Here is a 12,390-nt window from a genome sequence, read left to right as displayed (position 1 = left end):
TTAAGATTGCTTAAAAAAGGCCACTCCCTGGCTCGTCTCATCACATTGATAGGTGGCTCCAAAAGCCTGCACACTCTCTCATTAGTGTCTGCCAGCCAGCACGGCTACAATTAGCATTAGTCCCATTTTCAATCACTGTGATGGAACATATAGACATTCAGCAGCCCCTGTGGGCAAGCATTAACTAATGCTCACTTGACACGAGGCCCATACCCAGCAGGAAGAAGTTGAAAAATATTGTTTTTTTGGCTGTCAATATATGGCTCCTTTTCATTATGGTTCTATCTGTGTCTCAATGTTAGCACATTCACCTGTCTGTTAGTCTGTCATCCAGCCACCGCTTTCTGTCATCCGTCTATGTCCATCTTACCGCCTTCTGAGTCCAAATTTCATCTGTCAGTGTGTTGGCACCCCTTCCGATATACTTCACCTGCTGCAGTGCATCAGTCCGCTTCCATGAAAAAGTCCTTTTAATAATGATTCAAAAAGGTTTTACTATTTCTGTGTGTGCATCTGCTGTAAAGCCTCTTGCAGTACAAATTCACAACCCATCAATTTCTGCGAAGTCTCCTTAACCCTTTATCGGGAAATGAACCATATTATGGTAACATACACGTCTATTGGCGTATTTTGGTGTTTCATACGGTGATATTTAATAGTACACTTCACTGTTACTGCTTTCTTTCAAAAATAACTCAAAGTGGGCTTGAATCTTGATTTTTCTTAAAGGCTTATTTACTTACATATTTCATAGTATATTGATGTGGCATATTATTTTTTTAAAAGTTAAAATGTCTTCCTATATCCACCAATAACACTCCAGGGTTAAAATTTTCAAGTGTTTCAATGAGTTCCCTATAAAGGGTTAACTTCTATGTCACTATTAAAGGGCCAGTGTGTAAGATTTATGGGGATCTACGCTTGGGGTCCACCATGTTGCACTGCCATGTTTCTACAGCAGCCCAGAAAGAACAAACCAAACAAGCGCTCTCTCATTTTCCACACATTTCACTTAATTTAATTTCATGGGCAGCAATGGCAGGTCTGCAAGATTTGTGGTAAATGGTGTAAAACATGCAAAAACTCTATTAAAGTGAAACTTAATACACAAACTGCCATTAAGACTTAATTTATTGATCAAGATAATAAAGTTAGCACCTTTAAGAAATTGAAAAATTTGTTTTCAAAACTCAGATTCTAAGCAACGTGTTATGTCAGGTACAATGTTATTCAAAGGGTGTGACTTAATGACTTTTAATGTGACTTCAATTTGGCAAACTCAGTGTTCTTGGTTGTTCATTGCACAAGGATATGTTGTACTGAAAGATGTCTAAATGCTACAGCGTTATAATGTGGAAGACTTGTTTGCGCGCTGCTAGTAAAAATGTAAACAAGACTTTAAAGGAATTGGTTTTTTTTCTGAGGAATTGGCTAATTTACTGCCAGATTATGCAAGCAAAAACTGCTGTTTTTAACCAAAGACTGAATACATTTCAATTAGCAAACAAATGAGAATATTATATCAGGAAGAAACAGCATGTGAATAATAATTTCAAATAGCTCTTAGAGTTATTCTAACAGCTACAATAAATGAACATTTGAAGATACTGTACAGCAGCTTCTTTTTTCCCCATAACTTCATGGTTGTCTATTTTTGGGCAGACTCTCACATGAGTGTGATCAGTGTTCGAACTGACATATCAAACTCTGAGGATACAGTAGAAAAATCTATATTACAGCTGTGTTTATGCAGCTTAGACACATCACATTTGATTTAACACCACTGATAACACATTTGAACCTCCTCACCTTCCCACCCCTTACACATAGATCAATATCAACTTTCAAAATTATTGCTACTTAAAAGATTCACAAACTGTTTGTTTTTTTGGCGCTGAATTTACTGACACTCTGTCAGCGTTTTGCATACTGCCAGTAGAGGGATAGGACAAGCAGACAGACTGCTGCCATTTAATTTTCTTTTTGTATGGATTATATCATAGAAAACTTCTGCAATTTATATTTCACATATGATTTATGTCAAACTGCCATGAGGCAAACCCCAATACTTCAGTGTAGTTATTAATACGGCCTAAGTGGGTCACTCAAAACGCACAGCCCAAACTGGAGTGGCTCTGAAGCTCTTCTGCCATTCCTCTGATCCCTCTGTTCTTCATTTAATCATGCCTTCCGGTGCCCAAGCCCAAAAGTAAGCCCCAGACCAACAGTGCAGCGTCCCGTGAGAGGATGTGCTTTGGAGGAGCGTACTGTGAAGTGTGTGTCTGTGGGTGTGTGAGCGTCTACATGCCATGCAGAAGCTACAGATATAAAGTGAGCACCAGAAGAGGGGGAGGAAACCATGCAACCACTTTCCTCCATCCATCTGTCAGTCAGCCCAATGATTCTGTTGTCACCCTGGCATCCTGGCTCTGCCCATTAGCTTGCTAGTTGGACTGGCATTTAGACTGGCAGGACACACATAAGCAGTAGCCAAAGGGTCTCCTGCCTGGCTAGCACCAAACTGATGTAAAACAGTAGACAAACCCACAGGAGCACACGGCAACATGCAGCAGCTGCCTCCTCCAATCACGTCACTCTGGCCTAATTTGATTCCATCTCGACAGGATTCAATTACATTTTATTAATTTTGGCACAGTGTAACTCCACAGAGTTTGATTCAATCTCTGGCAATGCAATTTAACTAGATGCAATCAGATTCACTTGAATTGAATGAATTTTTAAACATAATCTCTTCCGCCGTTCCTGCCTCTGTATAAATCTTCTCACTGCTCACTCCATCCTTCCCAATTTTCCCTTTCTGGGATTCAGAATATAGAATATAATGAGCGGCGCCAAAGTCTTCCTACAAGAGGACCCCGACTGCTTAGTGTATCTACATTTTCTTGGCTTCTGGTTGGGAGAGACTCCCCGAGGAGAACATTAGTCACTTCCATGATGATAATGGGTAATTTGAGTGAAAATAGACTGAGGTTGGCAAAGGGGCATTATTGAACATGTTGCTGTTTTCACTCCGAGCATAGCAAATAACTGAAGGTTTTTCAAAACCAAAAGCCAAATTTGATCTACTGCAGCTTGTTGTTGGAGCGTCATCTCTCTTCTCAGCACCTCTGATATCACCTGAGTTACTTAAAAGCCCAAAATGTGTCATCACCAGACAATACGTCTACAAATAAGTATGAATATATTTTCCGCACAGTTCTTTTAATCACTGATACTAATCCTGTTAGCTGCGAGCTGATGACTGTACAGCTTGTACACAGAGGTTCCCAAAGCTTCCCTTGAGCAAGGCAGTTCATTTCTGTCAAGGCAATCCACTAAAGCTGACCTCTAAATTTCCCAGTGAAGTAGTTATGTACATGGATGGATTACGAGATAATGGATCCACTGGGCACAGACATGTTAAAGCGTAGTCTTTTTGTGTCTCTTTGTAGTCTTTTTGTGGTCATTTTCTATCTCTGTGTGGTCGTTTAGAGCCTCTTTGTGGTTGTTTCGAGTTTCTTTGTGGTAGTTTTGAGTCTTCTTGTGGTTGTTTTTTGTCTTTTTGGTTATTCTGTATTTTGTTGTAGTCATGTTGCATCTCTGTGGTTGTTTTTCAGTCTCCTTATGGTCATTTTGGGTCTCTTTGCAGCGATATTGACAAGAACAGTATTTTCAAACAACGGCTCTGCTAGGTAGGCCCATTCAGTCTATGGGTACGTATAGATGATTAGGTTATTTAAGTGAAATATACATTAAGTTCTTGGAACTGCTGAAACAAGGCATTTGGACAAAGTTTTAGTCACACAGCCTCTGTTATTACACTTTAATAATTGAATAGTTCTACAGTCTTTGAGTTTGGAAATAGACTGGAACATATGCAGGTAGGAGGAAAAATATGGCGATGTCATATGTCAGAACGACTGCTCATTTCCTTCCAGTCTTATTTCTGCCATTTCATTCCCCACAAACTGACAACAACCCTGCAGCACAGATGCTTGGCAGTGCTTTTCGCACATATCCAGGTGTTTAGAATATAACACTCTCCTCCTGTCTTACATGTGGCGTACAAATTCAATGCTGAGGCCCGAAGTCGGCGGATTGAGTGCTAAAGGGCACACATGAGAATTCAAAAGCTTGCGGGCAAATAAATAGCATATCCATAACACTGAGATTGCCCTTTGTACAATTCAGAGGCCTGCTGACTCTAGTCGTTCCTTAAATTGATTTCTCATATGCGGCTGCCTTGAGGGGACGATTCCATTTTCATATATACACTGGCTCTCTATATGTATGCTCTCCATCCTAGTCTATTAATCTCATAATGCAATCAATTTCACCTTGCAGGACCACGACACAGGCCATTTCTTTTGTGAACAGCTTTGCATGTCTTTAATAGGAGTTTGTGACTGGTGTTGCATGGTGTTAAGAACTGTGTGCCGCATTGTTCCAGTATCAAGTTCTCAGCACGGCAGGAAGTATGAGAGATATAGGAAAACAGAAACTTTAGGGGTATAGATTTTGCTTTCTGCAACACTAACGGTGTGAATTTCTTAAAGAATCTGTACAACCCTCATAAATATTTACCTGGTGATTCATGTTTATAGTTTGAGGCTGAGTACAGTGTGCATGCCCCTGCATTTATAATCGCTTATGTGAACATGTGCATAAACCAGAGGTACAGGATGTAATCAAACCTCAAACACACGCCTAAGCCCGGGCTCAGGGTGCAATGAGAGACACTTAAGCGCAGGGGCATAAATCTTTTAAACCCTGAGCCACTGACATTTCCCCCCAGAGATACAGCGAAATATCTTAATTACGCCACTTAACATCACATCGGCGACTCCCGGGTGAGCCCAAGCAAGCATATAATTCATTGTACTGAGTATCGGTAAAAGCCAAATACATAAACCTTCAAGGATGCATGCTCAAGTGCATCGTAGACTGTGAGCTGGGACTTCAAAAGCAAATGTTTTCTTTCAGGAGCCAGAGGGGGGTAGAACAGAGGCTAACTGTAGAGTTAGTGTGACAGGAGGCAGGGCCCCTAAAGCTGTCATCATGACGTGGTGTATTCATGAATGGGTCTTTCTGGTTTTAGTCCCTTCCCCTGATGGTTTAGTTTTATGCTCCCAAGGCCCCCTACACTGATAGAAGACCATGAGAGCTGAGCATCCTACACAGGCTCCAGTACATGGCCCTTAAACTCAGCAACAGCCTTTATTATTATCATTACTCACATAACAGCAGGTTGTCCGCATAGGCTAATAGGGCCATTTGTGTGGACTTTGCCATCATGAAAAGCATGAGAAGAATGGAAATTGGTTCATAGGGTGATGTAATACTACGGCAACAAAGTGAAAGAAACAAAGAAATTAATATTCCAGTTAAGGCCTGTGAACAATATGGCCTATATCTCTTTACATGTAATAACTAATTAATACAATTCACTGATGTTCTTCCTCTCTACCATAACAGCAGATTCTATTGAAATGATATATGAACTGCTAATAAACCACAATGCTTTTAAAATGTGGCCTCTGATATTCCTGAAATCTTTACATTGAGGGTCTGCTGCTGTTTTCATGCCACAAAACCACCAAAACAAAACCCACATTAGACCATGTGGATTCCCATTGGATGCAGTTCTGCCCCATAAATCAGCTAGTGACAGTGGTGCAGCCAGTGGTTCATCATCTAAATTATATGCACATCTCCTCGGGACAAGTGTTAGAATTATACATAAGCAGTGTTAGAGGGGCATGTTATTAAAATTCATCGTCATTTTTACACCTCCTCAAACTGGGGGTTATGTGCAGCATACTGAAGTTGTAGTTAAAAAAAAAATATATCTATAAATCTCCATTTTTGCTTAGGGACCCCTTTTTAAAAACCTCCTAAAGGACCCACTTTAAGACCCACTACCCCTGACGGACTACAGCAAAGCAGGGTGAATGAATGAGGTGCAACAAGCTGTAACGACCGGTGGCTTATGGCTTCCCTCTTGGCTCCACTTTGCAGCGCTCTACCCCCACCTGCCGTTGTGCGCCAGGAAGCCAGTGTGACCCCACTGCAAAAAATATCCATCTAACAACTCTTCTCTTTAGTTTGTAAGTCTTCAGAGCTTCTGTTTGTTTCTAACAAGAGGAAGTATCGCCCGAGGGACAAGATAACCCGCGTCGTCCTCGATGCAAATGTGTTTTTTTAAATACAGAAGCCGGCCTTAAATACATGTAAACTGACACTGAAAGAGATACAATAAAAAAAAAATATTTTTCACTTCAAGAAATGAATTGCTAGTAAGTGTGAAGCTAAAGGAGTTGGCTATTTTTATTTTATTTATTTTTTTCGCAGTGCACGCGGGGCTTAGCCAGCGGTGGCACGGCGCGCGCCTCGCGGACCAGGACACAGTCAAGAAACATACACGAGAAGAAAAAAGGCGACTGCGTGAACGAGCTCAACTGTGTCATCCAGCGGTGGTCATTTAAGTAACATCTGTGTGTCACCTCCGCGCGCGCACACAGACAATCAACGCCAAACCAGGTGCACGCGACGCCAGAGCCAATTAACGGCGAACTGTCTGTGGCTCTTATTGGCCCAAACTTTCCGACTGTATGACCGCATCACGGGCCCCATATCGCCACGCACGCCCTGCGCACGAGATGCAGACACTGAGGGAAGATGTCACCGTGAAATCTTCCATCCACAGTGTGTTTCTGCGGGACTGGAGAGTGGGGAGGAGGAAGGCGGTGGTCCAAACAATTCACCAATAATGCAATTCAAATTCATGTCTCCGTGTAAGATGCCAGTTTAAGTTTGTTTTTGTTTTTTTTACGATTAAAACCAGCTCTTTGTGAATAACACCCATACAGCACAACAGCGCAGCAGCACCCCGGGGGCTGCTCTTAAAGATTCAAAAACTCATCAACAAGGACGAGCCATGTTACATGACGAAGATAACAGTCTTCGCCCGGGGAGTATAGAGTGTATCTCAACAGCTCACCCACCCTAAAAATAAATAAATAAATAAATAAAAGGACCCCCATCATAATCCTCCTTTTCAGTAAGAAAGCATTCTGGCCCCTGCAAGACGTGCCTCAACTACAAAACAACGTCCAGTTAAACAATCCACCCCTCTCTCCCTCTCCCTCTCTCTCCTCCAGCTCTCTCCCTTGCCTGCTGCTGCAGATCACGATGGTTGAAATACACTCAACTTGTCCACAAAGTCACCAAGCTCGAGGAGTTTTCACGGGCTCAACGCACGCGTGCTTACCTTGGCTGCCGCAGACGAGCACCCCGAGGAGATGGACGAGTTTGAGCATCATTTTGGGGCAGGTTTCGCGCCGCCGGACGCTGCTTTCGGCTGCTGTAATAAACGACCAAGGGCGACACACACGCTCGGCTCCGTTCATCCACCGTCTTGGGCTCCGCTGGCGACTGATCTGCCTCAGCTCCTTCCTTCCCTTCCTTCCTATACGCGCGCTCCCGCTCGCCGCTCGTTCACCGCGCTGGCTCTGCGCTGACGACCCCCCCAGCATCACTTCTCTCCAGCCTCACTGCTGGAAGCTGTTGATGAGAAGCAGACACCAATTAGAAGAAGGAAACAAAATTAAAGCAAACATGTTTGTGTTCTGCGAGTGACTTTGTGGGTTATTTAAAACATGGTGTAAAGTTTAAAGGGGGATTTCTAGAAGTACAGTGGGCTATTAGCAGGGGTGTAGCTGGGAATTCTGGGGACCGAGTTAATATTTTTGGGGTCCCATCCAACTGTGGGCCCCTTGAATCCACCACGTAGCAATCGCAGTGCATATTTATCTCAGAAGTCTAAGCAAACATGCAAAGTAAGAAAAATGTTGCCCCATGTGAACAAAGGACCTCACGACAAGAACATTTTCGCACCCTCAACTTCTCGTACTTTGTTTTGTTTTGTTTTGTTGATGTTGTTGATAAGAATTGTCCAAGTCAGATTCACTAAACTATTTTAACTGCACAAACTTGTCAAAATGATGAATAAGCGTGTTTGTTAGCATCGCCCCTAAAATTGCCCTACAAGGCTACTTGTTCAGCTCCACGTGTGCGAGCTTCATTCGCAAATTTAAACCAAAGACCAAGACTTTTGGTCACAAGGTGACATTGATTCGTTGTTTACATTGTACACCATTTAGTTCAATACATAGTCACTGAAGAAGAAAATGGTCAGTTAGCACGAGGGTTAAAGTTAGTGTCAAAATGCAGCATCCTTTCCAAATTGTGACACATTAAAGAGTGAAAATTCAGAAACAAGACTCCAAATGAAAGCTAATTTTGTTCCGCAGGTTTAAACATTAGAGCACATTTTACATTTCTTAGATTTGTAGAATTCTTAAAATGTAGTTCCAAGCTACATCGTCTTAAAAGTGTGTGTAACATTTAGGATGATCTGTTGGCAGAAATAGAATCAAATATTGTTTTCATTTGTGTAAAATCACCTGAAAAGGAAAACTTTCATTACCCTTGAATGATTAATTTTTGCCTACAGAGGTCTTCTTCCAACGGACAAATCAAACACTGGCTCTAGATAGGGCCTTTTTGTGTTTTTTGAGAGTTTTACAGGCCCTGTAGTTTCTCTTACCAGCCTTTAACGGGAGGGTGAGGCGAGGGTGGTGCAACTATACTGCTAGATGCCACTACATTTTATACACTGGACCTTTAAAATTCGCCATCTAAGAAGAATCTTGGAAAGATTGCCAGTCCATAACGGAGCTAACGTACAGACAAACAAACTCCAATTCATATGTCACCATTTTAGCCTTCATTGTCTGTCTGACATTGGATAGAAAACTCCCTGAGAAAATGTTGAACTACACAGATCATGAACAAGTAACTAGTCAAGAGAAAGGAAATAATACTTGTTTTGATCGATGACAGAATAACGACATCTGACTCCATCTAAAATAATTAACACAACTTAAAATGGTCAATGTTCACCAGTCCTCTCATGAGCCAAACTTGGATTGGTAGAGGCAGTGATTATCACCTCACATGGAGTCAACGTAAGAGCTCTCAGCCTTGCAAGCACCCCTGTTGGGAGCAAATGAAGTGATGAATTAAAACTGACAAAACACTGATCCACCTCGCCAAGGAAAGAGAAATGAAACTGGATATTGAAATCTATGGGGTCCTCAGGTGGGAGTATTATAGCGAGTAATGTCGATGTGTGCTTGGAGCGGACCTACTAAGTTGATTGAAATGGGACAACCCAAACAAACACCTCTTTGTGAGCCAGAAAAATCCCTCCAAATGTAGTCAGAATCACTTGTTGATGTCTGAGCTAACAACACATTTGATTGTTGGGTCGACTTCAATCCGCAGTGCTCTCTCCAAGTATCATTTCAGGACAGCAGCTCAGTTTTTGGCCCATGACTCGAGACCCATATTGCTGTGCTCTTGACGGACATGTGTCAAAAGGGCTCCATGGCTGTAATTCCCCATAGTCGCCCGACAGACTGATGCAATGAAGGTAACAGCGGCAGATAAGGGAAAGTCACAACCTGCCTAACAGCCATCTAGAGGTGAGTTGTTGGCTCACAGGATATTGTTACGGTGCAATTTGTGTGGAGTGGAAACTTGGAAATGGTGTGAAAGTGTAGAGCAACAATTATTTCTCAGTGAGGCCTGTCTGGAAAGTCGCAATGGTAGGACGGATTTAGCTTAAATTACACCAATCAATCTCTAATCGATGCAATTACTTACAGTCCATTGTTACTTTTTAACTCAGAATATGGATTTCTTCTTATACGGCTGCGTTATTGCACTAATGTTCTTCCTGTCTCTCCTTTACTGAAAGGTAAGGATTATTATAGAAGAATATGAACTGCAAAGTTTTCTTCTTCAGGAAGTGTGAAATCCACATCCGTTCTCTCTGTGACAACTGTCCCCGATGGAATGAAAGCAAATTTATGGTTTTAACTGTTTTAACAGCTTGGCTCCTTGAGTCATCGAAATAGCGAAGTTTAAGTTCTTTTCTGCCTGTTAATGTGAAATGTCTACCTGCCCTTTAACAGGATGGCGAAGGTGCAAAAAGACCTTGTAATGCAGAATAATCCAACCAATGTGTGAAATACTCTTGACATTAACTATTCGGCATTTCTAAAAATTCTTCTAATTCTTTAAAGAGAAAAGAAGTCCTGCCTTGGGCATCGTCTCTCCCTTTGGTTCTAAACAGAGCTCTAGATTTGAATTTGTTCGTCTGTTTTTATATTTTTTGTGCGTTTTTAAAGAAAACACTCTTTATGCACCAATTGCATTGCAACCTTCATGGTAAATGGTAAATGGGCTGCACTTATATAGCATTCATGCCATCATAGTGATGGTCAAATGACATTAATGTCAGTCTATAAAGCATGGCCCATCAGCAAAAAACTATAATTTGCATCATTACATTGCTTTAAAAAGACACACTTTCCACTTGCTTTAAATGAATAATAATCACTGCTGTCAGGGTATGTTCAACTGTATTTCAAGTTCACAGTCCATTTCACAGCAAACATGTTCCTGTTATGGACCCGAAACTTCACTGTTGCAAAGTGTTGCATAATGCAGCTTCCTTTGTGCTGGGGGGGAAAAAAAGACTAAGTGTTTTGCGCCAGTAGAAGAACTTGTGGCCTGTCTTGAAGTCAGTCTGTCAGTGATCGCTCCGTCATCACCGCTGTCACCCGAGCGAGCCTGTTGCCTTAGCAACCAAGTTAAATGGCTGTATTGAAGAGTGGGCCTCGCACTGGAGTAATATGCACAGATAATTCATTGTTGGGGTCTTAGTAGGGCTTAAACAAATTAAGACGTCATCCCCCTGATGAGCAATGAAGACGCATTATTACTTTAAGTTTACATTTCAAAGCTTTAAAGTTTGATGTCTGATTGTAACGCCTACATCGGGAAAAGAGCTGCAATTTTTCAGGCTATGAAGCCACTGTGGCAAAATGCAATGTCTGATGTCAACGCCGTGTGATCCATAGTCTTCCCTTGATTTTATTGCGTGGGGGACAAATAGCTTTCATCACCTTAGCTCAGAACAAATGTGCATTGCCTGCGTACTCACAAGTCTTGTCAACACTGTAGTACCCCTACGCTTACTATGACCTCTGCAGAACATCGCAACAAATTCTAAGTCCATTAATATCTTCCACAGCTAGTCACAGTTGTGCAAAGGAAGTACATTTACTCAAGCACTGCACACGTTATATTTCTACTCTGTTACATTTCAGAAAAACTTATTTGAGAGCTAAAGTTTATAGTTTTGATTTTACATACAAAACACATGACCAGCTTATAAAATATGACATTAAGCACAATGCGTGCTTTTAACTACCAGTGTATACTGTATAGTTACTGTACTATACTGTATGTAATTAGTTTCACCTCGACCAGCTGCTGCTGTAATGAGCACTTTTACATTAGATTTTTACATTAAGTATTTTTACACTAAGTATATTTGACGACGGGGGAATGAGACGAATAAACCAATAAACTTCCTCCAGAACGACTGACCCCACCTTTAAGTAAAATTTGAAGTTACTTTACTTGAGAATTTCCCTTTGCTTTACTCTTCCAGTCCACTACATTTCAGAGAGAATTGTTGCGCTTTTTACTCCACTACATTTATCTGAAAGCTTCACTTTCACTTCATTCTGCTGCAATTACAGGAGACTTTAAAAAATACATATGAAGAAAAATGTGACAGGTCTTTTACCAATTCGACTGGTCCTTCCATGGAAGTCAAATACAATACATATAATTCAAAGTCAAATAAAAAATCTCATATCATGGTCTTCCTTCTGGGACTTGACACACATGCAGTAGTATTAACTTGTAGTATGGCGGAAGGACGGTGAGGCCCACCACTCTTAGTGTCTGTCTTTCAAAATATATTAACAGTTTTCTCAGCTCTACAAATCTCCCCAAAGAAAAAGGCGTGTTTTTATACATTCCTATTAAAGTGAGGAGTGAGCGTATGTATGTTGCATGTCAAGTCATCAGCTCCCTCGATAATATGCACCACTGTGTATTACAGCTTTGCACGGGAGTATGAAACAAATGGAGTTATGCACATCATTGCCTAAAGTGTTTTTTCTCTCAAGTGTAAAGAAAACATTGTGTATTTGGTGAAATTGAGGCGGAGAAAAACAAGTAAAAAAAATGCTTGCCTCAGCAACTTCTGAAACACAAACCGCACTTCATATTCAACACAAGAAAAGTGGGATTATTATGATTAATGCGGTGCATGAATGTTTTTAAGCAAATGACAGAGAGCAGAGCTACTGGAACATTGTTGATTCAGAAAAATTACACATTCTTAAATTTGTGTGTGTACAGTAAATGGTCCAAAGTGATGTAGACATAGATAAATTGAATGTC

The 12,390-nt window shown here is 41.2% G+C and overlaps 1 protein-coding gene across 2 annotated transcripts in view; it reads right to left on the bottom strand.

The window, feature by feature from the left end:
* The window catches only part of LOC118339726 (neural cell adhesion molecule 2-like), a 252,040-nt gene extending 244,486 nt beyond the window's left edge, over positions 1 to 7,554 (bottom strand). For both annotated transcript variants that reach the window (XM_035677429.1, XM_035677430.1), the window contains exon 1: positions 7,271 to 7,554. In XM_035677429.1, coding sequence (XP_035533322.1) covers positions 7,271 to 7,535 — 265 coding nt within the window. In that variant the 5' untranslated portion in view covers positions 7,536 to 7,554. The remainder of the gene's footprint in view (positions 1 to 7,270) is intronic.
* Positions 7,555 to 12,390: the final 4,836 nt, after the last annotated feature.

Source organism: Morone saxatilis, unplaced genomic scaffold (assembly GCF_004916995.1).
Source record: "Morone saxatilis isolate NCDOM2014 unplaced genomic scaffold, NCSU_SB_2.0 Contig6, whole genome shotgun sequence".
Taxonomy (NCBI): Eukaryota; Metazoa; Chordata; class Actinopteri; family Moronidae; genus Morone; species Morone saxatilis.
Note: the sequence above shows the minus strand (reverse complement) of the source record. Positions and strands in the feature narration are given on the sequence as shown.